The sequence below is a fragment of the Rhipicephalus microplus genome, chromosome 1 (genome assembly GCF_043290135.1).
Source record: "Rhipicephalus microplus isolate Deutch F79 chromosome 1, USDA_Rmic, whole genome shotgun sequence".
NCBI lineage: Eukaryota > Metazoa > Arthropoda > Arachnida > Ixodida > Ixodidae > Rhipicephalus > Rhipicephalus microplus.
Window position 1 is genome coordinate 293,826,399 of NC_134700.1, and position 27,108 is coordinate 293,853,506.

Consider the following 27,108-nt stretch of genomic DNA (forward strand, 5'->3'; position numbering starts at 1 on the left):
TTAAAAGGTGCGAAAAGTGTGTCTGTGCGCACGACTGGTGCAGAACGCCAAAGGTGCACTGTGATGTTGTGCATCACGGCAGACGGCAGGAGGCTTCCGCCGTACGTCGTATTTAAAAGGAAGACTCTCCCAAAAGAGAAGTTCCCTCAGGGAATCGTCGTACGTGCGCAAGAGAAGGGCTGGATGTCCGAGGAACTGGTCGTTGACTGGATTAAGACCGTCTGGGCAAACAGACCTGGAGGGCTGTTACAACGGAAAGCCCTCCTTGTTTTGGACAGCTTTAGGGGCCACTTGACCGACCGCGTCAAGAACCGAGTTGCCGCAACTCGTACGGACTTGGCCGTCATTCCCGGTGGCCTGACGAGTGTGCTGCAGCCGCTCGACGTATGCGTCAACAGACCATTCAAAGTGGAATTTCGCCGATGTTACTCTGAATGGATGGCTGGAGGCGTCCACGAGAAGACCCCTACAGGACGGCTGAAGCGGGCGTCGCTCCAACAGGTGTGTGAATGGATTTTGAATGCGTGGCGTGCCATGTCAGTAGAAGTAGTTGCTAAAAGCTTCAAGGTAACGGGAATTTCGAACTCCATGAACGGCACCGAAGATGACCGTCTCTGGGAAGACGCGGACGCCGAGGCGAGCTCCTCCGAGAACGAGGACAGCGAAATGGAATCCGAATAAAAACATTTCTGGCATGTCATTTGTGACTCTTGCACTCTGCTACTGTTGCATAAACAGTACAGACCTTTGGCCTGTACTGCCTGTACTAAATCGGCCTGATTCGTGTAAGGGCCGCACCTAGCAAAATTTTCGAAAAAAAAGTGCGGCCCTTACACGAGTATATACGGTAAGTGACTTGTCGATCATAGGTAAAAGTTTTGAATCGGCTGTAGAAGTATTGGCTGAGGCCCCACCTGGAGCATCACTGAGGGCAGCCACTGCCATCGGTGAGTATGCTTTGAACTTGGCAAGCTTCAGTCCTCCTGGTAGAACCACCGACTCAGCTGAACAGTTTACCGCCCATAGTCCTGTGCGTCCTTGAACGAGTGACACTATGCAATGCGGCACCAATGTGTTCTTCTTAATGCAACTGAGATGAAAGGGCTCCACTAATGCGTCGAACGCACTGTCACTGTTTTCAATGCGTGAAGAGTATACAGGAACACAGACTGCAGAGAATGCCGGCACAATGCTATCTTCACTGACCCGGAGCGCACCGTGCTCCCTGTCTGAATTCTCTAATAGTTCTCCAGGGGCAGCATCACATATGTACACCTCTCCATTTCTACAATCAACAGTGGCGCCACACATTCGAAGGAAGTCAATCCCCAGGATTATGTCGTGTGTGCTCCTTGGAAGAATCGTAAACTCTGTGACAAACACTTGATCACCCAAGCACACTTCTGCGGTACAGACACCAATGGGACACAGCGAGTTACCACCAACGCCACAGAATGTTGTTGCCTTCTCCCACAAAAACATCACCTTTTGTCCTAAACGGTGTTTAAAAGCAGCACTCATAATCGAAACTGTAGCACCAGTATCCACCAAAGCCATCGTACACACACCATCAACAAAAACTTCTACCTTGTTCTTGAACATCAACACAGACGGGGGTATTTCGTTTTGCAGCAAGTCACCAGCGACCTCACCCCCATCGGCCGCACTATTTAGTTTTCCTGATGTGGTGACGATGGGCGGCGCCGTGGCGATGGAGACCGGTGGGATCGAGGCGCAGGAGGTGGCGTCACACTTCGATCAGAGGCAGGGGAGTTGTTGCGCCAGTGTCCGTGCCAGAAGCTGCTGCCGGGTCTTGAGTCGGTGGGCCAGTGTCCTTGAAAAGGTGGGACAGCAGGTTTATCGGTCAAGCTTGTCCACTGATCATAGCGTGGTATGCGCGAACGATCGCAATACCTCGATATGTGACCAGTCAGACCACAGTTGTAGCACACAGGCGCAGGACGAGGTCGTCGCCGTTCTTCGAAGTGTTCACGTCTGCGAGCGTTCGCGTAAGCCCGAGATTCAATGAAATCAGTTGTCGGTGGGTGGTATGGGCGTACGGAACGGAAACGTTGAGGGTACTGTGATCGCTCGTAAAAAACCGGACTTGACTGCTGAATACGCCGAGGCCCTGCAACCTCCGTTGCGTTGACGGATGGATGTTCATAAACTGTAAGCTGTGGGGCAGTGGTGTCCTGCGGGAAATAGGATGGAGACGTGGCAGCTGCCCGTTCACGTGTCATTTCGCCATGTCTGAGTAACTCTTCCCGAACAATTCGGCGGATGGTTGCCGAAAGGTCACCAGTTGAGGCCGCTTCTATGCTGGCTACTGAGGTGACATTTGCCAGACGACCAAACTTAGGCGCTATTCTGCGCTGCTTCAGGGTTTCAAACGTGCGGCAGTGCCGTACAACGTCAGACACTGAAGTCAGGCTTTCCCTGCTAATAAGGAAGTTGTAAACATCTTCTGCAATTCCCTTCAGCAAATGCCCCACCTTGTCCTCTTCCGACATGCTGGAATCGACTTCCCTACACAGCCTCAAAATCTCTTCAGTATACACGGTGCAGGTCTCACCGGATAGCTGGGCCCTCTGTGCAAGACTCTGCTCGGCAAGCTTCTTTTTTGCAGCTGAGTTGCCGAAACACTTCTTGATTTCTTCAACAAAGCGTTCCCATGTTGTCAGAATATCTTCATGGTTCTCATACCAAACGAGGGCAACATCAGTGAGGTAGAAAACAACGCGTGACAGTTGGGAGGCAGCATCCCATTTGTTGCAGTTGCTTACTCGCTTGAAATGTTTGAGCCATGAGTCCACGTCGTCATTGGCCCTCCCGGAGAAGGTTCGTGGCTCTCTGTGATACGGCCAAGAACTGCTGGGGACTGGTTCCCGAGCTTCTGTTTCGTCAGGCATGATGGCCAAAGAAGGAGGCAGGCCGGCGAGGCGACGACTCCGGCGAAATCCGAGGGGTAGCGGTCCCGTCGTTGGTTCCTATACCCAGCACCTTCCACCACTCTGTTACGACCTCAGTAGGCGTCTGGGGGTTTATTGATACACGGTTCGAGGGACGAGCCGTATCGGCGCAGGCAGATGATGATGATCTTCTTCTTCCACCCCTTGCTTCTTTTTCCTTCTTCGTCCGGCACATACGTGGCGTAACAATATATATATATATATATATATATATATATATATATATAGAGAGAGAGAGAGAGGGGGGGGGAGAGAGAATATTTTTGCTTCATATGAAAAATGGGATTTGTCTTAGACCATACAATAGGCAATCCTTCTATTAGTGGGGTTATCTCGATTCTTGTTCTAAGTGGTTGTCAGTCTCTTAAAAAAATGCACTGCCTCTTCTTTCCCTGTCCCCTTCTTACTTTTTTTTTTTTTTTTTTTTGTCGTGCTGCTTATGGGCACCTTTTGTATGCGCTGCTCTTCTGGAGGACAAAAACGACACATTTCATTTGGAAACATTTACTTATTATGTCCTTGGAAGCACCCTCATTTGTAGTTTGACCTAGGCAAGTCTGTCGGAAACTACTTAGTTGAATCAAGGTGACTTGCTGCTAAATTATTAGGCTGATGTACATATTAGCATATATTTATTTTGATTAATCCAAGATTTCTTGTTAGCAAGTTTCCTATTAATTTAATCTCACCTTATTGTCCACTCCTTCCAAGTGTACGTGAGCCATTCTTCGAGGCCAACATTACTATTTGCAGTGAATGTTTTATGCTGCTCCATTTAAGGCCTGCCCCCATTGAGCCACACCATCAGCATCCAATCACCTTATCTGCATCAATATGCAAGAATATGGGAAATGCAGGTTGCGATTCACAAATTCATAGTTGCTCATGTGACTCTATATGAATAAAACAAACTCTCCTGGCACTTTTAGTCTGAAGTTATTAATATTAAAACTAAAAACTGGCCAGCCAGTCATCCAGTTTTTATCCAGCCAGACAGATCCTTGTCAAATGTGTTTACCGTTAAATCGTATGACACTGTATGGGATCTGTCTCTAGTATTTTACCTAGTTATGCATTAAGGCTCGTTCACACCTGCAGCTATAGCATCGTTCGAATGACCTCGGTAGTCTCAAATGGTCACTTTGGCTGTCACTCGCTGCTCAGTTTTCAGCCGCACAACTGCAGTTGCAAACCTCTTAACTAATCAGTTGCACAGGAGTCAGATGTGAGCTTATGTTGGGGAGCAACATTAATGTGAGCCAATGCCTCCTTGCAAAATATGTCTGTCAACTTTACCAAAAATCTTTCTGAACTTTGCTTTTTCTTTTTTCATCACTTCTAATGTAAGCGGTAACGAGCGAGCCTTGTGGTGGCTACTTTAAAAGCACATGTGCACCCGCGAGCGTCGTCGACAGAGGGGGGGGGTTTGCAAAGAGGTCACTTGTCCTCCAGTAGCCACGACAAAGAGTCTTCAATACTCGCTGTCATGGCTACTGACGATGCTGGCTGATGCTATGGTTAAAAGCCATAAAGTGGACGGGGGATAGCCGCTGCAGTAGCTGAGTTCGTACTGCATCGAACGCGTAATTCCAAAGTTGCAGGTTCAGCCGCTGCCCACAGCAAGTTATCTTTTCGCCAACTTTTGTTTCTTCACATTTTACTTCTAATAACATCCCCTATACTTTCCGTGGCTTTATTGTCTGTTACTTTGAATTGATATTGTGTCTAACACAGAAAACAAGTTCACAAATTTCCATTTGAGACGAAGTGATTTGACAAAAAGTTTCTAGCGAGCGCCTCCTGTTGACATGTAGCAGGTAGCAGGGGGAGGGGATTCTCGCATTGACGTCATAAGGCCGCTATATATATATATATTTTTTTTTTTATTAACAGAACTTCTGCCTCCCTCAAGTCTTACCACCCCTCTCCCCACGCCTATCCGTGGTGCAACACGGGTTTGCACTCCCCCCCAAGACAATGTCCAAGATTTTGGTGCCATCTCAAAGCAGGGCAGCTACAATGGGCTTACAATCAACGACGTCGCAGTCATCCTTCTGGAGCAAGTATTGTGTGAGCAGGTAATGATAACAATAGGAAGCTATTCCCTTTGGAGCGGGTGGCCAGGGATACTGCGGCCTAGCCGGGTAAGAAAAAAAAAGCAAGAAAAATTATTGGATAGATAGAGAAGCACACACTTGCTTTCTAGAATTGTTGTGACTGTCCGGTCTGACATCGGTAATTACATTCTTTGTGGCAACGCGTGCGATCAAATAGCGTCGTAACATCGGCAGTCGCATTTTGTTCGCCATTGGCAAGTAATCGTGCGACCAGTGTAAACCTCTGCTTAGCGCAGCTCAAAGGGCGGCAGTTGGGCGATCTCTGTCCTCAGGGCGACGGCCACGGTTCCGAGGGCGGCCTCGGCAAGCGACCACTTGAACATGTTGGTGACGAGGTTAACTAGCGCCTCCAGCAAGAAGTCAAACGTGCCCAGGCCACCCAGGTTGAGCCACACCTGGCCGATGTCACGCAGCTCGAGGGCCTCAAGCCGCATGGGTCCCAGCACGGTGGGGCTGTGCCCGTCTTGCAAGGGCAGCGCTAGCCGCAGGTGCAGCGACAGGCCCTGCACGCCGAGCGAGGCGTCGCCCGAGGGGCCCGCCCCCAGCAGCTGCGCCCACCAGCGCCACTGACCCGTCAGGTTCGAGAAGCCCACGTCAGCCTCGAGCAGGAGCGTGCCGTCCTGCATGTGTAGTGTCACAGTTTGCCACAAGTATCGCACCAGAAAGGCAAATAATTGATAAGTCAGTTAATTCTAGCATTCGATAGCTAACTAGCTCAACAAACAGGTCTCAGTCGATGGCTCCAAAGCACTTGCTGTCACACTTTACCTTAACCGTTTCCTGATGCATTCACCTAAGACGAGTCGAAATTCTCTTTGCTCTTTTCAGTCGATGTGTCCTGCCCCTGCGGAAGCCTTCTGCACGTAATACTGTGGCATACTGAAAGCTTTATCCACCTCGCCCACACTTTTTATTGCCTCTGTCAACATTTACCCAAGCGGCGATGTCATGGAATTCATGTGATAATTTGATGATTTTGTGCATCACTGGCGTATGACGGCGGTCAGTTTTCGCCGCATATAATCAAAGTATTTCGCCTTGATGATTTGCGCCGGTAGTGCACCGATCCTTAAGTCGAATGTGCCATCCGCGCCTATCCGGTCACTTGCAACGCTGTATGGGCTAGCGTAGTGTGACTTCTTGCAGTCCATGCATTCGCAACGAAAATAGTGCACTATTCTTACCGCCAATAACAGCATTTTTTATTCCTTGTATTACGGCGAGAATCAATTGAAGATCTTTTGTGCCTTACGAACAAAAATACCATTAAACTTGTGTTAATATGTGGCTGGATAACTGTTTCCGCGTGACGTCACGTACAGGCTCTGCGCTGGGTACATCACGATGGCATCCACCTGGTTCTTATGAGACAGTGCAGACGAGGACACCACAGATTTATTCGGTTGCTGCATCCTTTTGTGCTCTCTTCGCTTCTTTCTGTTTGCCAGTCCCACAAAGGAGAAGCATAAAGAAATGCGAGGGTGCACCGGCACTAATCAGGTGGCACGTGAGCGACCACGAGATGCATGGAGTTATACGTTTTGCTGGCCGAACTACTTTCACTGCTTCCACAGCGTTGCACCTGATGTGAGAAATGTATTACAGGCATCGCTTATAGATATCTGGGGCTTAACGAACCAAAACCATGATATATGATCATGAGGGGGGCCACAGTGGACGGCTCCGGAAATTTCGGTCATCTGCCTGGTGTTCTTAAACATCCACTGACATCACACGCTGCACGAGCCTCTACCATTTCGCCTCCATTGAAATGCTGACTTGTCATGCAGCGCGCGGGTCGCTCGATCGTTCTCGCACGTGGGTGTTGTTCGGGATAGCACGGCGACAACACGCCTGGTTTGACCTAATACAAATTGATACTGAAAAATCACAGACAGTTTTCAGAGAAAGAAATGCCCCTTGTGTGCGAGCAACAGCTTTGCAGTTTTCATGAGAGTGATACAAACCACAGATCGCCTTCTCAAGTTTGTTAAGCAGCAGATTGCGATACCAAGCTTGCTTCACCGTGCAGTCTGAGTGTATTCGTTTTCTCAACTCTCTTGTGACAATGTCAGCTACACATGTACAGTTATATAAAGGGACACTGAAGGCAAATGACATTTTACGTCAGAGTGAAAGCTCAATGTATGACAATGTCTAAAACGACATTATTATCAACAGCAGTATCTTACTTAGCAAGAAATTAAGCTAAATGTATCACACAACGTGTACCACTAGTGGGACATTTGCGAAATGATCCGGATGACATGAGAGCGTCTGACTTCAATTAATCACTTTTTTCTCGCGTGTCAGCGAAAATCACCGACAAATCTTCAGGCTGCACTGAAGGCAAGTATTTTTTTTCTGTTACTGCTTTTATTTTGGTCCAATTGGCGAGAAAAAGCATGGCAACTGTTGAATTTTTCTTATATAGATCATTGCAAGGAGGTATTATTTCGTCTGTGACAGAGGCATTCTAGCTTTCCCCCTTCCTGGGGACTCGTATGTGGATGAAAACTGGGCTAGTTATTGTCGTTAAATCATATTGCCCTCCTATCGTTGAAGATCGTTTTACTATTTTTCGTGTACTGATAATTATTAGGTGGTCAACCAAATGCCACTTACGCTCTAGATAATTAAGACTGCTGATTGTGCAACTTCTTAATGTGATAAGTAATTTTGCCGGAATATTTTGAAAGGCTACGATTAGCCGACCTTCATTAACTCCCTACGTCCTTCAGAGTGAAAGTGCTTGAGTTATTGTCATCTTCTTTTTTCGTCATCTGTATTTTCATTATGTTTTGGTAGCACAATGGCAATATCAGTATCGTGTTCATTTACAGTTATCTCTGCTGCATCCGAATCAAAGGATTGCACATGCGGCCGAATGCTGTCTTTCAGAAAACCAAGTATTCATGGAGGTAGACTACTGCAGAAAACGCACAGTGTTTCATACCAGATGCACATAACTCCGATAGCATGCAGTGTTCTTCTCCAACAAGCAAAAGATCTCGATATTCGTTGTTACATGCCCCAACTCATCCACTGAACACCCTAGAACTTACAGTGCGATTGGGCGGCCATAGGTGACCAAAGCGCACCTGCAGCCAGCCCATGGTCGTCGCGAGCCGGTCACGTTCAGTCTAGAAGTAGTCTAGTCCACGGTAGTCTAGACCTCCTTTCTGTCTCCTGCTTTTGTGGTGTAGTTGGAAAGGTGGGTAGTTGGAAAGGGAAACTGGGGAAGCCTCGCGGGCGAGTGCAATAGATAGAGAGTGAGAGGCGAGAGCGCAGCTTTCGCGCCAAACTTGACGGCATCGGCACATTGCGAGAAGAGAGTAAGACAGTTGGTGATGCTGAGTACCAAGTTTGGTCGGCTTATCGACCGTTCCGGTACAGCGGAAGTTATTTTTAAGTAACGCACTCATGCTGTGGCATTCGCCTGGTTACCTTGCGTGCATGTGTCGCGGGCATTCTGCATAAAGGAGAGAAAATTTTGGAAGTCAAAACGGAAGTGGAAGTCAAAACGGAAGTGGAAGTCAAAAAAGGAAAAAGTTTGGAAGTGGAAGTCAAAACGAATGTTTGATTGAATAGTAGCGATTTATTCATCAAGTTGCCGACTGCTTACGGTTTATACAATTGATACTATGTCAATGCTGTACTTTTTCTCTGCTAGAGAAAGTGACGTCAGGTCTTGTTTCTTCCATTTAATTTCAGGAATAAGTCATACTGCTGCATGCCCTTCTGCACGGCGGGGGAAAAAAAAAACTTGGGCATGAGACGCCAGCATGCGCAGTGGTGGCGTCAACGGCGGCGCAGTGGTGGCATCAACGGCGGCGCAGTGGCGGCGTCAAATGCTGCCAAGCGGTAGTCGATGCTGCCGAGAACACGCGAGGCAAATATTATAGCGCAGCACGCGGCCTGTAATTCACAATAAATTTTCTAAGCTAGAAACTGCTTTCTTCCTTCGGCAAATGACACTACAATCTCAAAAATCACTTGTCACAGCCGTGAAGGAATATATATATGGCTTTGGTCACAGCCATTGGCTGATTTGAGCATGGCGCGCTCGTCGTTACTGAGGCCTTCGCAGGAGGCCGCCGCTTGTCCACGAGTACGAGCACGATCGCATTGAAAAGCCGCGTATTCGAGAGAGAAAAAAAAAAGTGTTCAAGGTCACGAGGTGCGTGTGAGGTATTTTATTTTGCCGTGCCTTTCCTTCCTGCTTAACTTCCAGCTGTTTTGTCGGGACGAAAAGAGAGAATGCAATTGCAGCATGCGACAAATTTACGAAAGCTTTCAGGAAACTCACTTGCAGGAAACTGGTATACGAAAGCTTGCAGGAAACTCACTTGCAAGAAACTGGCATACGAAATCTTCCAGGAAACTCAAACATCACACCTGCGTCAATACGCATTGCAACTTAGAGAAGCGCTTTTTCGAAAATGCGCCCAAGTCTCAGACGGTGGCAGAACCAAAAAACAAACTAAAGGATGGGGAGGCAGCAGGCAACTGAGGCGCCACCGAAGAAAAATAAAAATCGCAAAGTGCAAGATGGTATGCCGCCGTCATAGTTCAGCACGACGCATACCATGGCATAGTTAGTTGTGGTATGCGAATAATAGAGAAAAACTTCGGAGCAACATAGTCTATATAAACACCGAACTATAGTAGATGCATTGCTTATAGATGTATCATGCTTGTAATCAGCCAAGTCTTTTTAAATTAATGCTTTATTGCTAAATTCTAGGGCCTTCAAAAAGTTTCAAAAACTGCATGTCGACAAAAATGTGCTATATTTTTGAAAAAAAAGACGTAATTTCATTCCTTCGAGCTTTGTCCCTATTCCATTCTGGGGTCGCAAAAATTGTGGGGTCTCGAAGTGGCGAGCGCCATGCTGTTGGAAGGCACGGACACAGTAGACATAGTCCGAACAAACCAAGCAACAGACATTTATTTAACTACTTTTAGAACTACGATATCGTCAGCCGAATTATTATAACATCAATTGGGATCAACGCACTAAAACAGCCTTACGCAATATTACACAACACTCAACAACATAACATTCACAAGAACCCTGACGAGGTAGCTTCGCCAACTCGACTTACCATGGGGGCCCACCGCAGACAGCCCGCGGTGCTGTCTACAGCAGACCCACCGCTAGAGACAACTGTTTGCGCCAACCGCAAGCAGCCAAAGAGACCCGCTTCTCTCTCGTGCGCCGCCACCCAGGCTTCCTGCCAGGCGTCACCACCGGTGCTACCGTTCTAACAACCATGATGATGGTGGTGGTGGTGATAAACGCTCGCGAACACAAAGCCACCTACCGCTCAATAGTTGTGACTCCTCAAATGCGGCTTGTGTGCAAGACCGGTGCGCCACACGGCGCAAACAACTTTACAGGGGATGTAAGCGTCTCCATATTTTTTTAACCTTAATTTAAACCATATCCTGAAAAAAAAAAATATGTCAGCTACACTGTTTCTAACGAAAGATGACAACACATGTCCCTAAAGAATGTCCGTGTACCACGAAACCGCCTCCAGTCGACAGTGCTGCACTGTCCTGCTCGACGACTTTATCTCAGTACCGATCCCGCAACGGCAATGTCGCCGTCAGCGCGAGGAACCATCACTCGCGCCAACACGTTTTCTAGTTGCGACCGGCACTCACGAGGACGCCAGACTGCAGGCAGTTGTGCAGGTCCCAGGCATGTCCATCGCCTGATCTCACGACTGCAATCTTCACCAATGGCGAAGACGATGTACAGAAGACAGCCAGCTGTGGATTACATCACTCTCGCTGCGTACATTCAAAACACTCGAAAGAACAATGCAGTAGGGCAAGGGGAAGGAAGCTTTGGGCTCCTCGCCCATGTGGTACGATGGTCAGTACTAGCTAATCAGCTAATACATCAACGGTGGCCGAGACGCCCGACTAAAATAAAACAAGTCGCTTTTCCTCACTCGTGCCTCGCAAAAAAAAAAAAGTGAGGGAAGCACAGTGCGACACCTCAATACCACGATCCACGTAGTTGTGCCACATGCAACAGGCAGCTGCGCAGAGCCTTAGGCCTAATGAGTCGCTTAACAACAACTGGCATCTACCCAGCACCCAGCCAAGGCGCAAAAAAAGCAACCGCAAGGAGACGTCTACTCTGGAAGGTGGCTCTACTCGCTCGCCGCTCACAGCAGCTTACTGAGCGATTGGCGCCCACCGTCCCAAATGGTCTCGCAACGCCCCGGTGTCGAGCCGCAAGAGAAGACAGTAACGATGCCCGGCTCCCTAAGCGCAAAGAGATAGAAGAAGCTATTTACAGAAAATCGGACCACCCACGAGGCCTCCGTACTCACTTGCTTCGGGCTTGGCCTACAATCCACGTGCTCTAGGCTTTGCTCACCCCAGGATGCAGACCGCAGGGCTCTCGTATCAACTCAACAAAGTTCTTGAAAACCAAACCCCCACACTATGTCGAATGAGTCCAGATTCATTCCGATTCCGGACTGGCAAATCTGCAACACTGGTAGCCAGTGGAGGGGGAGAGGTACACCCACCCACCCCGAAACCAAGCGATATACGAGAAGTATTTGTCAGTTTTTTGTAGCAAACCCTCCACCCACCCCCACCTCCAAAAGTTTTCAGTTCTGCTTGAGTGTTTCAAGAAATGTGTCCAATATTCTTTAAAAATCAGCAAATGACGCTATTTGCTCGCTATTTTCCCAGTTGCTTTTTCAGTAGCGGCAGGCATCTTAAGAAAGTTGAATTAATTAACTTTTTAGTTAGTGGAGTTCGGCAGTTAAGTCAAATGGGAGAAAAGTCCTTGATACGAAAAACCCATTACCGCTTTGAGATTTTAGAAAAGCGGCCTCTAGTAATAACTACGAATTAATGAAATTCTCCTAAATTTTGCGGCGAAACCGAAACTAACGGACGGAAGAACGCAACAAGCAGACGACTACAATGACGTCACTGTTCAAAACAGCGGTTACAGGGGTGACGTTTGATAACAAATCTGCGTCATACGTGCTGTAATTGTGAGCACAGCCAGCACACCCACACAACAAAGTCTGTTGATGGTTGATATAACAACGCTCCCTCATTTCAGTTGCGGTCTTTCGTGTTTGAATTTCACTTTCACTGCAGTCTTGAGAAGAATTTCAATAATTCACAGTTATTACTAGAGGCCACTTCTACAAAATCTCAAAGCAGCAATCAGTTCTTTGCATGAGGGACTTCAATACTCTCATTTGACTTAACTGCCCAAGTCCACTAATTAAAAAGTTAATTTAACTTTTCTAATTACTTTTCCAAGCATTATCTTCAAGCCTCTTGCGATGCCTGCCACTATAAAAAAAGCAACTGTGAAGACAGTGAGCAAACAGCACCTCTTCCTTGTTTTTTAAAAATATTGGACAAATTTCTTGAAACACCCTGTATACACGTACACATACAAATTCATGCACATAAAAGCAGGCAAAACATTGTGTGAGAGCAGCGAGAAAAAATGCACATGACGACAAATGCGCTGTCCTTGTGCTGCTGTATGTTCAATACTCGTGCCTGTCACATCACTTTGTCTTGAGAGAAAGGCAGGGGCGGCGCCAGGATTATTTTATCGTGGGGAAGGGGGGTCACTCACAATAGGAGAGTTTCTACAAGAGAGGCAGGAAACTTAGCCGTTGTGTATGACTATATTCATTCTTGGGGGGGGGGGGGAGTAATTATGGGGCGAGAAGGGGGTTCCAGGCACTCCGTGCCCACCCCTGTCACCGCCCCTAGAGAAACATTTAGGGGTGGTGCAGGTTAATCTCGCGTCGGCTTCCGTCGTAGCCACCTCTAGTACTAGACAGACAGACAGACAGACTCCTCATTATTCACTCCGTGGGTATGCTGTGATTTTTTTGTTTTTACGCATCCATGCTGGTACTGCTATTTATTTAACAGTGAGGCTGTTTAAACTTGCTGTAAGTTGTGTGTCCAGCCTATATCAGAGTAGCATCATTGTCATGAACGGGTATTCCTACTCGCCAGTAGTTCACTAAAAATGAGGAAGAAGGCTGTTAAAAGGGCCCTGCAACACTTTTTAAGCATGGTCAGAAAACGCTGCCGATCGGTAGTAGAGGCTCCCGAGAACATGCGAGCCAAATATTATAGCGCAGCACACAGCCTGCAATTCACAATGAATTATCAAAGTCAGCTAAAAATTGCTTTTTTTGCTCTTGGCAAATGACAGAAGAAGCTCAAAAATTACTCGTACCGTTGTCAGATAAGAAGGAGACACAGTGCCTAGAGACTCTTTGCCCCAGAGTCTCGCGTAACTCATTAACCCATCATCATCCGTTCGTCTGTCTCGGCACCACCTCCCTCCCAGGGTCTGGTGAGAGGGAAAATTTGTTTTGGGCAGACGGCCATACCCTGGCAAGTGGGCCACCGCTCGGCACCAGGCGTGAAACAGACCCGGCCTGCCTCCCGGCGTACAAGCCGGAGAGACCCAACATAGGGGCTACCCTTCGGCGCAGTAACTTCGGTCCCCGTGCGCAAAGCAAGCGTACCCTGACAACGTGGGCTTTCACTCGATACGGAGCACTTTGCGATCCTGACCGGTCCCCTGGTCGCCCACGGGCCAGTGGGACTCGACAGAGGGTCTGCCCTTCAGCGCGGTAACTTGCGTCACTGCAAACAAAGGTAACGTACCCTGACCCTCGTTTAAGGGATTACCTTTCGGGGCAGTAACTTTTGTCACCGCACACGACGCGGACATACCCTGACACGTGACAAAAGGATTGCCCTTTGGCACAGTAACTTCAGTCACTGCACACAATGTGGTCGTACCCTGACACTGTCGCAGGGCTGGGAGCCGGCGACGTCCCCGTATGACGGATCGGCTATCGCTCGGCACAAGGCGTTTTGCGGTCATGGCCCGTTTCCTAACCACTAGTTCCCAGTGAGACTCAATATAGAGGTACTTATACAGCGCAAACACAGACACCCCACAAAGGGAGACAACACACACAAGTGCTGACAATCAACTGATTTTATTTCAGGAAATGTCAATGCATATATACCTCCAAGGCAGCCATACTGACAGACGCCTCACAATCGACAGAAAAACACACACACACACACCACACACAAAAGTGTAATCTGAGTTGAAAAAGTGAAGCAGTGTATTACATACGCAATGAAATGAAATAAAACTCGGATGAGTGCAGGGACAGAGACGTGTCACTTATGCAAAGATGAGAACTTTTTTTGTTACGATAGGCTTCCAAAGCTAGCATTTCATGCTCATTGTTGCTCCTGCCAAGGATCGACGTCCTTTAAAATTGTGCCTCACAATTGCAGCAAGCGTTAATATGAGCCACAACATGGGCTCCTTTATCCGCATTCTTGTTAATCTTTTATCAGTGTTCCCTGAGCCACTTGTTGACGCATCTTCCAGTTTTACCAACATAGATATTACGACACGAGAGCGGGATGGCGTAAACCACGCTGACGGCACACGGGACGTAGGTCACACTGTGTCGGATTTTGTACCATCCTCTGCTCATACTACGTCCTGCGTTTCGACTAAACTGCCTGTGTTTGGGTTAACGAAAGAAGTTACAGCTGAACTCTTCCTAGCTAAACGCCTACTAAGAATCTTCCTACTACACCATGCCTTCATCTCCCACTGCTCCACGCGTGCTGTGGCTCGCAAGCGATCCCAGCGTCGCTGAAGCATGACCCTGTATTCTTTACGCAGTGAAGTAAGAGCCCCGGTTACTTCTGGGCCGCCCGACAACAGCTTTAAGAGCAGGAGAATAGTATCAGAGACCACTTTGATCCCGACGTGTTCCTTCCACGCACGCCTCTTGCCCCACTCACCGAAGCGTTCCGCAGCTCCAGCCTTCACTGTGTCCGTTCCCTACTGCCTAAATCCTGATCACCAAGGACCGAACAGATGAGAAGCCCTGCTACATTTTCGCGGCTTCATTATCTTTAAGGAGCCGTGGGCTTAAATGTGACGCCCTCTTAAATGCCTCGGTCTACTAGACTGGAGTTGGCAAATCTCAAAGCAAGGAGGCAATGGTCACTCAAAGCGGAAGAACACAACCAAATAGAGTGCATGCTAGAAGCAAGTGAGGGCGAGACAGAAGTGGTCAATCCTCGATCGGCTCTTTCTCTCCATCCAAGTCATTTCTGGTTAGAGGGTGCGAAAAGACTGCCAAGCATCGACTAGCCCCAGCTCATCAACAAGCTCCCGTAACTCTAGATCCCCGTTTCTATCTTTAAATTTGAGTTCTGTAATATCGTGCGGCAGACGCGCCGCACGGAGAACACGGGGCACGGCACGACGTACGCAGCAGCCGGTACGACGGACGCGCCGCACGGAGAACTCAGGGCAAGGCGCTGAAATGCCGGCAGACACGAGGTACGCAGCAGCCGGTAGCCAAGCAGGAACTCCCTTCATGTACACAAGCATGCTATTATATACATATCTACAGCGCCCTCTAGGTGCCAGCCAACTGGTTCCAAAACTGGAACCGAAACCACGACACCACAAGTTCTGAGGGAAACATGATTCGCCTGTTCTAGAACACAGTTGGAATCGCTACTAAAATAATACAGAATGGGCCAACTAGGTATCAATCTAAGGAGTTAAGGAAATCCTTTTGTTGCCCATACTCCGCTGAAGCATAAACATTCACAATTCGAATACCAGAATCAAGATTTACCGACAGAACACAGCCATTCGAATCCCCTGCATAGCGTAGCACAGAACCGGTGAATCGTGACATTAAAATGACAGCGACTCTCCACCAATGTACAACGCCATAATTCCAGTAGGACCTGGTGCCAAACGTTCTGTTTAAGTTCTTAATCTGTCCCAATCTAGACACAAAAGTTTCTTGCAAAGCGGGAATGTCTATCTTGCGAAACCGAGCTAAGTGAACAGCCACGGTATGTTTCGATGCTCTAGGAATACCTCGACAATTAAAGGTAGCTAAAGTAAGAGAAGAAGCCATTATGAAATATAGATAAAAAACACAAAAACTAGGATAGACAAAAAGCGAAAGACGGAAAGGAAAAACACAGAAAAAGAAAGAGCTAATACTTGAAAGTGTCAGCTGCAGGAAAAGCTACCTGAAATTCACCTACAAACGAGGATTCCTCTCGAAGATGGAGTCCTCATTCGTGGACCAGTTCCGTGCGTCAGGCAAGAGTGAACACTTACAATTGCCTTCTATCAGCTATTGGCCAAACTGAATGTGGCGCGGTCGGTCATTGCAGGGATTGCCACAAAAAGCCGCGACTTGTCCACGCGTGTGCATACGATCACACTGAAAAAAGCAAAGTATTAGAAGAAAAAGAACAAAAGCGCTCAAGGTCACGAGGCACGCGTGACCCATTTTCTCGGGACAAGAAAGAAGCGTGCGACAAATCTTTGTAGCTCCGCTCGTAGTGGACGGATTCTTGAAATTTTTGCACCAATAAGTACTTTTAGTGAATCCATTCTGTGGTTACTTGAAAAAGTCTTTCACCATCATAACCATCAGCCTGACTACGCCCACTGCTGGGCAATGGCCTCTCCCATGATTTGCCAATTAACTTAGTCTTGTGCTTTCTGCTGCTATGTTACGCCTTCGAACTTTTTAATCTTATCGGCCCACCTAACTTCTGTCTCCGCTTCGTGTGTTTTCCTTCTCTGGAAATACAGTCACTTACCCTTAATGACCAGCGGTTATTCTGCCTACGCGCTACGTGCCTGGCCCATGTTCATTTCTTGTTCTTCATTTCAACTACGATATCCGTACTTCCGGTTTGTTTCCTGACCCGCTCTGCTCTGTTCTTCTCTTTTAAGGTTACATCTATCATTTTACTCTCAATCGCTTGCAGCGTCATCCTGAATTTAAACTGAACCTTCTTTTCAAGCCTCAAGGTTTCTGCTTTGAGAATATATATATATAGTTGTCTCACAATATATATATATATATATATATATATATTGTGAGACAACATTCATTCAGCAAGCCACTTCTTTATTGACACACGAGCAGCCTCAGCTCTGCTACTCAGGCCTAAGTGGTGATTATGATTATTTACAGGGGATAAGATGGAAGTGTACGAATAATGGTCACACTAATTTCCCGTGTGCTGAAGCGGCTAGTTTGGCCACGACTTAGACTGGGTAGAGACGTTGAACAAAGGGCTTGAGACGCCAAATGTGGACTATCTCAGAACCACGGCAACGACGGTCGGAAGAAGCTTTAACAGGAGTGACCTGATAGTCCACAAAGGATGTCTGTTCGGTAATTACGTAAGGTATAAGGATCGCGACTGAAACTTTTCGCACAATTTGAGAACACGAGTTGGCATCCAAAGGAGCACTTTGTCACTCTGATAGAAAGAGACATCGCGATGCGAGCTGTTGTACCACTGTTTGAGATCGTGTTGACTAGCTTCAGTGTTGAGCCGAGCAAGCTGATGACGTTCTTCAAGTCTCTAGACAAACTGCTCGGGTGTAGTCGTAGAATTGCTAGTCGAAGTGCTGAAGAATGAAGCGTCGATCGTGAATGGTGCTGAACGCCAATAAATGAGGTAGAATAGTGAATAGTCAGTGCGTTGAACTGCAGTATTGTGAGCAAAAGTCACAAATCTGAAGATCTTGTTCCAGTTGTCGTGAGTGGGTCCAATATACCGTGATATGTCAGTCAGTGTGCGGTGGAATCGCTCTGTGATGCCAACGGTTTGAGGGTAATATGCTTATGTTGTCTTGTGAACTGTGCCACAAGCTTTAAGCACTTCATCAACAACTGTTGACAAAAAAATCTTGCCGTGATAGCTAACTAGGATGCGGGGAGCACCATGACGCAAGACAATGTCCTCAAGAAAGAAGCTGGCCACGTCTGAGGCAGAGCTAGAGCGCAGGGGAGCGGTCTCTGCGTACCGCATGAGATGGTCGACCGCTGTCAGCACGGGTTGAAATTGCACCAGCGTGGGAGCTCTCGCCTCGAGACATTGCCGAGGTTTGTTGGCACAATATGGCGACCTGAATAGAGCTCTGGGAGTGTATTGGAGTGGAAATCGTAAAGGCACCGGTAGAGCGAGGAGACTGTGGGACCGGACAGCACAATCCACCACTTGTGAGACAACGTTCAGGCAACAAGCCACTTCTCTATTGACACACGAGCCTCAGCTTTGGTACTCAGACCCAAGCGGTGATGATTATATATATATATATATATATATATATATATATATATATATATATATTGTGAGCATTTGTTGTATTCGTTATGTGCTTCTTCTCATATATGCATTATCATAATCATCATCATCAGTCTGGGTCCCTATTCTCATCTTCACTAGGTGTCACCACCACCACAATCATCATCGGGTGTGTGCGCGCTCGGTATCAGACTGCTCGTTCGCTGCTGAGCCCTTGGCTGAATAAGCGCTGTCTCAACCCAGACGACATAATATATATATATATATATATATATATATATATATATATATATATATATATATATATATACACATATATATATACATACATACATACATACATACATACATACATACATACATATAGTCAAGTAGATCCTCTGTGAGCGGTCACAACGTGGTTTATTTCGACATTTCGGCCTAGAGTCTGGCCTTCATCAGGATTGAGGGTACAGTTTGTTGGTGCTCAGCTTTATACTATCTTAAATCGGAGGGGGAAAGAGAGAAAGAGGGAAAAAAAGAATATAAGGTGGACTCTCCTGGGCGCCCATTTCACTCTTCCTTCCCCTCCCTCTCCATCTCTCTCCCTTTTCTCCTTTTCACCTTTAGGATGTCTGCGGTCTGTGTATCCTTCCTTTCACTAATGCATTGTTCCCGACCAGACAGCGCCTCCTGGCTCTGGCGGTTCAGTGTGGGGAAAAAAGAGCTTTTTAAACAGTTTAAGCCTTTAACTACTCAGCGCTCACACTCAGCGCCCTGTCGACATCTCATCGTATAAAGAGGGGCGCCGCGTATTACCGCAGAGGCTGGCAAGCGGGAGCAATGGCAATTCTTGCCCGCTTCTGGATTACGCGTGCAGTAGGGGCCTCCCGACTGTGCACAGGGCTGCTGTTGGGCATGTCATGTTTGGCACAATTCATTGGATAGTGAGGTAAAAACAGAAACAGACGACAGCTGTACTTAGGAAGAGTAGTTACACTTAGAATTATTTTGGGTTGTCCATTGCCTTTCGCAGCTGCAGTGCCGTGCACTCAGTTATTTTTTCATTATTGCCGTTATTGTTTTCTAATGCTTTAATTGCTGCAAGTGTACCCGGATTCTCATTTATTCCTGTATCGAGGGTGTTAAATCGGTGGATAAGGTATGACTCTCGTTCACATTCTCGGTTTGATTTAAATCCCGTCTCTAAGAGCGTTAGTGGTAGTTTGTCGAATGCATGGTCGGGAAGATTGAGATGTTTTGATAGGGGTAGATGTGTGGCTGATTTCGCATGGGCTCTGTGATTATTTAAGTGAATTCTAAATGGTGTTTCTGTTTGTATGATGTACTGCATACTGCACAGGTTGCATTCGAGTAGGTATAGCACATTAGAGAAATTACATGTTAGGTTTCCTCGTATGTTAATCAAAAACTTGGATTGTGCGCTGGTTGCTTTGTGTGTTTCTCGCATCGCTTTACATACAAGATATTGTGACTTTAAAGAAGGTCGGCATGAATTATTAGGGGGTGAGGTGTTGATTTGAGAGTGGACAAGTGTGTCTTTGAGGTTGCGTGGTCGACGGTAAGCGACGCCAGGAGCGGATTGGAATGCGCGTTTCAGATGTTCACTTTGTTCCAGAATGTTGTAATGTCCTTTAAAGATTTTCTTTACATTGGGGAAATTTGTGCTGTAAGTTAAGCAGAGGTTTCTCCGTTGTGGGTCTTCTTGTGGTGGTCGCTTCATAAGTAAGTCATCACGCTTCAGTTTTCTCGCTTTTTGAACGGCGTCATCAATTGCATGTGGAGGGTATTTTTGTTTATCGAGCATAACTTTTAGCCTCTGTGAGCTTGTGTTAAAATCAGCGTCCCTTGAGCAGATTCGCTCAAGGGACGTAATCTATGAAGGCTATATGTGTGGTTGGTTGTATTCTACGCATTTCTCTGTCACCTGATTGATAGTATGAATATCGTCGATTATTCAGTAACCTGTACAAAATCCTGCTTGGTTCATTATTTGATTGAACACTAGGGTCGTCTTAGTTCTACTAGCTATTATTTTTGTAAATAGCTTGTAGATAATGAAGAGCAAGCTGATCGACCTGTAATTTTCAAGTCGTTGATGTCCCCTTTCCTTTAGCTTTTGTAAAATGATGTTGGCATTCTTCCAAGATTCTGGTACCCTTCCCGTCAAGAGACAGTCCGTGTACAAGGTGGCCAGTTTTTTAACACAATTTCTCCACCATCTTTCAACAGGTCTGATGTTACTCTATCCTCACCAGCAACATTGCCTCTTTGCATTTCCTCTGTAGGGTTTTCTTTACTTCGCCTGTCATTACTCGTGGAATGTAAGACTCTTCTGGGTTATTACTGCTCCTTACGGAATCATACTGGTTGTCTCGGCTTCTGCGCAGATCTCTGCAGAACTACTCCGCTACCTCAATTATTACGTCCATATTGGTTGTGACCTTGCCTATCTGATTTTTGCCTACGCACAGGCTGGCCTTCACAGCTTTTAGACTTCTTTCGCTCTTTACAGCACGTTCAATTCTCTCTATGTTGCACCTTCTTGTGTCAGCTACCATATGCCTATTGATCAACTTTGAAAGCTCCTCCAGCTCTATCTTGTCTGTTGTGCATTTGAGGCTTTCATGATTTGTCGTCTCTTGATGAGGTTTTTTGTCTCCTGGGATAGTTTGAAGTAGCCGATTAGGTCACGATACGGGGGAGCGCAACTCGCAAGTAGACTGGGAACATCAGTTCAGGCGTGCTATACCACTAGAAATCAGCAAAAACCTCGACATTGCGGACATTTTGAAGTAAAAAATATCAAAGTTAAGTTATACAGAAATAACTTATGTAAGAATAAACACATGGGGAGGAGGGTCATCCAAGGCACTCGGCTAAACTTATTTAGGATTGAGGCGTAGGGTGACAGGGTCAGAAGTTCAAATTTGCGCCGGGTTTTTGTTTTGTTTTATTTTAATAGGAAGAAATACTGAGTTTCACAGAGTTATGGTAAGGCCACGCGAGCTATGAGGAATGTCAAGTTGAGAACTGATCAAAAGTCTACATTGCCAAGAAAGTGCGACAAAACCCCTGTCTAGAAGTAGCGCGTCAACTTAGAATGCAAGAGGTCCGTGGTTCGAATGTCGATGCCGGACAGAGCTCAACCAAGAACAAAGAGGAATACTGTAGCATTAGTAAGAGGGTGGCAAGTAGTGTATTGAAGTTTAATAAAAGGTACAAGATGAAGGTGGTACAGGCCTATGCACCTACATTGAGGCGTGATGATCATTTGGTTGAACGCTTCTACGAAGACATTAAATCAGCAATTAATAAGGTAAAGGCACAGTATACTTTACTAATGGGCGACTTTAATACCAAGGTAGGCTAAAATCAGGCCGGAGATAATGCAGTAGGGGAATTCGGCATCACCAGGTGGGAATACTCATAGAGTTTCATACAGTAATACCTAGAGGGTAATCTAACACTAGTATCTACGCGACTCTTTCAGCGGTGCTTGTACCCCCATGGGTTTTTGGGAAGTACAGGCTTCGGATCCACTTTGGATGGATTACATTCTTGAAATTCGCGATGCTTCTTTTCCAAGTGTGAAACAAAGCAATATGAACTTGGATTTAAATAAAACTTGCTTCAATTGTTTGTACTCAAACTTTATTGCAAAAATTTTTCGTGAAAAGGTGGCGAAATTGAAACCTGCGTAAGTTTAACCTTCAGGGTATCTATTGCTTTGCCATTGCGTTCCATATTTGGCATCAAGATTTGATGAATTCTTTTACAACACTTGAAACTAAACATGCTTGTTTTTCTCGAAAGTATGTATTATCTATTTATATAAATAACAGTGCAATATTAAGTGAAAAACACTTATCGCTCCGTCTTCTGCAACGCTAGGTGCGTCTGTCCCAGTGGTCTGCCCCCAACGCACCTCTGGTTTTGTTGTAAAGTGAAATGAGCAGAGCGTGATGGTGCATCTACTTCATCATCATTGTCCAGTCAATTTAGAATGAGTTTAGGCAAGACGCACTCGTGAAAAACATGAACTCGGGGCAGTATCCTGAACTGGCTTGGAACACTACATCTATGCGCACCGGTGAGTGAACGACGCTTCATTTAAGCTTTGAAATGTGACTCTCAAAGCTCCAACCTCGCTGCAAATCTGGAGACCTAGTGGTCGTCAGCCTCCGAACAACAAAGGCACTGCTTCACTGCACCCCACTATCAGCGCTGCGCGAAGAACAAAACTGAAACTGTAGAAAAAAAGTCTGTTGACAGTTTGCTAGCTAACCCTATTCAATCCGAAGCCTGTACTTCCCATAATTCCTATGGAGGTACACGATTGCAGCGCCACATTCCTCTCTTGGTATTATCATATGGTAGCGTATAGGTGTTCTGTAGTATTATTGTATGAAGCTCTATGGAAATACTAGGAGAGTTTGCAGAACGCAATATTCTCCTGATCTTCAATACCTTCTTTAAAAAAAAAAAAAACGGGCTAACCGTAAGTGAACGTAAATGGCTCTGCTCCCATAACGGAGAGCCATGCCTATTATATATGTGTACCTGGTAAAAGGCGAGCACGTCTCCTGTGCGCCGAATGGTGGCCAGGCCGTGCAGCGTGCCGTCCACGAGGCGCATCTCGCCCTGGGCGCGAAGCACGAGCAGGTCCTGGTCGAAGGAGCGCGCCTGGTCCGGAAGCGAGTACGGGTCGACGAGCAGCAGCTGCTCGGCGGTGCGCTCCAGCAGGGCGTCCACCAGCCGCTCGCTCCGAGCGGCCGTCAGGTTCACCGGCACGCGAGACAACTCCTCGTTCACGCGCCGCCGCACGTTCTCCTCGATCTCGCCTCGAAGAGACTGCTCGGCCTGCGGCGGATATGAAGTGCACACCGCGGACTCGGTGGAATAAAGGACGATAGTTATAGCGCGAGAACGAAATGACGACACAGTGACAAGGACACGAAGGACTCGGGCCCTTCTTGTCTCTGTGTCGTCATTTTGTTGTCGTGCTATAACTATATCGTTATGCCATACCAACCAGCCCAAGCTGCCACACTTCTAAGGAATAAAGGAGGTTTATAAATGAAGTCGCGCTGAAAATGATAAGTCCACAATGGCAAGTTTTGACGTGTAGCTATTTCAAGATTAGCGCGCGTAGGCGAAAAGTGAAAGTGCACCCTCCCCCCTCCTTTAATTGACTCATCTGCATCGTGACTTCCCGCGGTCGTCTTAATGCAAAAAAAGAGAGAGAGAAAAAAACGCTAGTTTTCATTTCACTGCACGTTTTAGTATGGAAGTGAAGACAAAAGCGAAACCTAGATGCGACAAAAAAAAAAAAAAAAGCAGGAAGTTCATTCAGTTCGCTGATCTGTAGCTGCAACAAGTAACATTTCAATCTCGACAACGTGTACGGTTCGACGCGGCCACACTGGTGATTATCTTCGATCTACGTACGAAATTTACTCACCAAAAACATGTACGTAGTACAGTTGATCCGGTTCAATTGAGATATGTCTGCACCTTCTTGAGAATGCGCGTGACCATATTTTGTCAACTAGTTGGCATTACGCAAACATTCTCGACGTACGCACCTGCTTGAACACCGTGCCGCTGATCTGGTTAAGCAGCGAGTTGCTGAAGGTCGACCAGCGGCCGCCGCCCATAAGGTTCTCCATGTGCAGGTTGATGTTGTCCACCTCCAGCTTCGCGCTAACCGTTCGCACCCATGGTCCCCCGTGGGGTCCGCGCTCCAGCTCGGCGCGGGCCGTCGCCACCGCATTGGTGGCGTTCATCCAGAAGGTGCCGTTGCCATGCAGCGAGACGAAGGCGAAGTCCCCGCTCAGCACGTACTGGCCCCGCAGCGAGACCAGCTCAGTGCGCGTCGCAAGTTCGACCGTCTGTCCGGTCAGGTTGGCCGTGGCCCGTTCTAGCCGGGTCGCGGACAGCCCGTGAAGCTGTAGGTCCCAGAAGCGACCGCGCACCGTTACCAAAGACGAGCGAGTGGATATATTGAAGTCGGGCACCGGCAGCGGGTCCTGTAGGTACCGCTCCAGCGAAACAGGCTCGGCCGGCTGGCAGCAGGTCCACACCAACAGGGCGGCGATTAACGGAACTGCGCGAGCGACGACTCTCCGAGCAGCCTCCATCGTTGGTTGGAAGATGTGCCGGCGGGCAAAATTGTGCGCTGATAGAGGGGAGCACGCGTTCATGCGATGCTCGGGGCAGCCCCCGCTGGAGATTACGGTCGTGGACTGCTGCCAGGGGCGGCTTAGATTTCGGCAGTTGTTGCGTCGGCGTCAGACATTTCCCTCCAAGTAGTCTTGCATGCAGCACTCTTGTTTTCGCTTCTCCAGGAAGCAAACACTGCGTTATTTAACACTCCTCTCTCTCCCTCTCCTTAGGCTCCAGCATTTGCAATGGGAGCCTTTCAAGAGCTCGTGCCCCCCCAGCTGTGGTAATCGATCGCCATCTCATGTCCTTCCGCGTGTAGCTACGTCTTTACACACCGGCCATCTCCTCTCGTCTGCAGCCGTTTCCGCTTGTTTATTTACACTGCGCAGCGTACCCGCCGCACCAGGTCACCGTTAGGACAAGCCTGGCTGAGAAAGTGCTGTCCCGATGGTCTGCAGCCCGTCCGTTTCCTCGGAGGACGCGCCCGCGCCCAGCTTCCGGTCATCGTCAACTGACGGCCGTGTTTGTTGCTCCATCTGCCGCGGATAAGTTTCCAGACCTTGGCCTAATGTCGGCAGTCCCCACGTGCAGCTATAGTGCAGCCGCCGCAACTTACACGAGCATATAGTTCGAGAGATCTTTCGTGCAAGATCGATTCCCGAATTTTTCTTAACACCATAAATCCGCAATAGTTTGTTTTATAGGCCATAAACAACTTGTTTTTTTTTTCTTATGAAAACGATAGTGTGTCCTGTTAATGCTGTTATTTTATTTCTTCGACCTATTTTAGGTCGCGAGCTTGCGTTCTGTGCATTTGGCGACGTACTAATGGATTACATTAGGGACAGCGTAAAGGGACTCATTGAAAAGTTAAGAGGGAAAAAGGGGGAAGGGCAGAGGGAAAGCTTGCTGAAACAAATGATTTTTCCTAAAGCTATATGTACCTAAATTGTGTACAGTGGGAAGAGAGGGATAAAAGTTGATGGAGAGTACCAAGGGTATAGCCAGAAATTATTTTCTAGGGGGTGGAGAGGGCGGAGAAATGCTTATGTATGTTTGTGGTTGCGTTTGTATGTGTACGGCGTGTGTATATATACGCAAGCAAAATTGAAAATTTTCGGGCGGGGAGCGAGCTTTAACATCCCCCTCCCCTTTCCGCCGCCTTCGTTACGCCACTGAAAAGTACCTAGTAAACGATTCGCTGAGGACATTAGATGGATGAGTAACTCAGGGGACGAAGTAGAGCTTATGATCACTGAATTGGACGCGGAAAGCAGAATATTCCTTGGCGGCAAACATAGGTGGAGAGTACAGTGGGGGATGCATCGTGGAAGGCAGAGCCCTGGCGCCATCCCAACGTATTTTTTTTTTAGAGCTGTGCTAAGGTTATCATCCTATTAATGGACTGTTGGTCATCCTATATTGCAACTATTTCACAGCTAGAGAGACTGTATGCCCGTTCATTTTCCTTTTATGAATTTAACAGTCGGTTTATGGGAGTCTTCCTACTTGTCCGATATTTTAAAATTCGGGCAAGTAGAGAGTGGGGGGGGGGGGGGGGGAGTCGCACCGGAAACGAAATCATAAGATGACGAAAATTTTGGTATTTGCACGGCTCTTGTGCTAAGTAAGTACGCGTTATGTACGCGTTCGCATCAAAAATATGAGTTTCTAAATGCGAAGCATTGCGTACTGCAAGTACTTCTCTTCTGGCGTCGATATCTATCTTGCGGCCTACGTCTGGGTGCTTTCATGATCACCCCCCTTAACTTGGTGTATACACCAAAATTAGTACGGGAGGGTAACATGGTTTGACGAATACGACATGCTGGTCATGACATGATAATGTCACAATCTCGTCGCGTACGTCGTCAAACACTCCCCCCCCACCCCCAAAAAAAAAAAACAGTGGCACATACCCGGAGGCAGTTATGTTCGTGAAACGTCAATACTGGTTGCAGTACTGGCTATCATATTTTTTTTAATTACATATGTACTTCTATGATTGTAGTGAGGCGCTACCCGCTGAGGTTGATTTGTATAGCAGTAGCCCTAACGCAAACACTAGATCTTCATATAGCCTACCGCTTCTGGTGTTGCTGTTGGCATCATTACACAACTGCAAACAGCTGCTAATACATATATATATATATATATGATTCAGAAAAGAAGTTCTGTGGGTCCGGTGCAAATATAATTAGGAATAAAGGAGCACACTTACGAAAATTTGATAGTTGTTTACTCTACGTTTCGGCTGTGGCATGGCCTTCGTCAGGATTAATTATTCCTGACGAAGGATTAACCAATCCTTCGTCAGGAAGTGACTTCCATGTCATGATTATCACATTTGGATGTGTCGTTTACCTTCGTCATCTATTCACGACACGTGATACCAAATTTGGTCTATGTGGAGCTATCAAAACGCCTTCGAGCGCATCATGAAGGGCCCAATATATTTCAATGTAGCGTTGACGTGCGCGCACGCTGGGCACAGCGACGCTACGTTAGCAAAACGCGAGCACTCAGTAGTCTGACGCCAGGCGCGACCATGGCGTCCGTCGGCGCGGCTCGACGGCAACCAGTGCGAAATGAGACATGCTGCATTCCGCGCCGATGCGTTAGCCAGACAACACTGCGTC

General features: G+C 47.2%; 1 protein-coding gene across 1 annotated transcript; it reads right to left on the reverse strand.

The window, feature by feature from the left end:
* Nucleotides 1-3,587: 3,587 nt before the first annotated feature.
* Nucleotides 3,588-25,145, reverse strand: LOC119159418 (uncharacterized). Its single transcript, XM_037412170.2, has 3 exons — nucleotides 23,890-25,145; nucleotides 22,865-23,164; nucleotides 3,588-5,709 (listed from the first exon to the last, which is right to left on the reverse strand). The coding sequence occupies exons 1-3, from the start codon at nucleotides 24,505-24,507 to the stop codon at nucleotides 5,317-5,319; spliced, it is 1,311 nt and encodes a 436-aa protein (XP_037268067.2). The 5' UTR covers nucleotides 24,508-25,145; the 3' UTR covers nucleotides 3,588-5,316.
* Between the last annotated feature and the right edge of the window lie 1,963 nt (nucleotides 25,146-27,108).

Coding starts and splice junctions, on each gene's coding strand:
- LOC119159418 (XM_037412170.2), bottom strand. CDS start 24,507: ATGAACGCGTGCTCCCCTCTATCAGCGCACAATTTTGCCCGCCGGCAC. Junction 23,165..23,889: donor GCGGCACGGTGTTCAAGCAG/GTGCGTACGTCG, acceptor TATCCGCCGCAG/GCCGAGCAGTCTCTTCGAGG. Junction 5,710..22,864: donor ACGTGCTCGCCTTTTACCAG/GTACACATATAT, acceptor CTACACATGCAG/GACGGCACGCTCCTGCTCGA.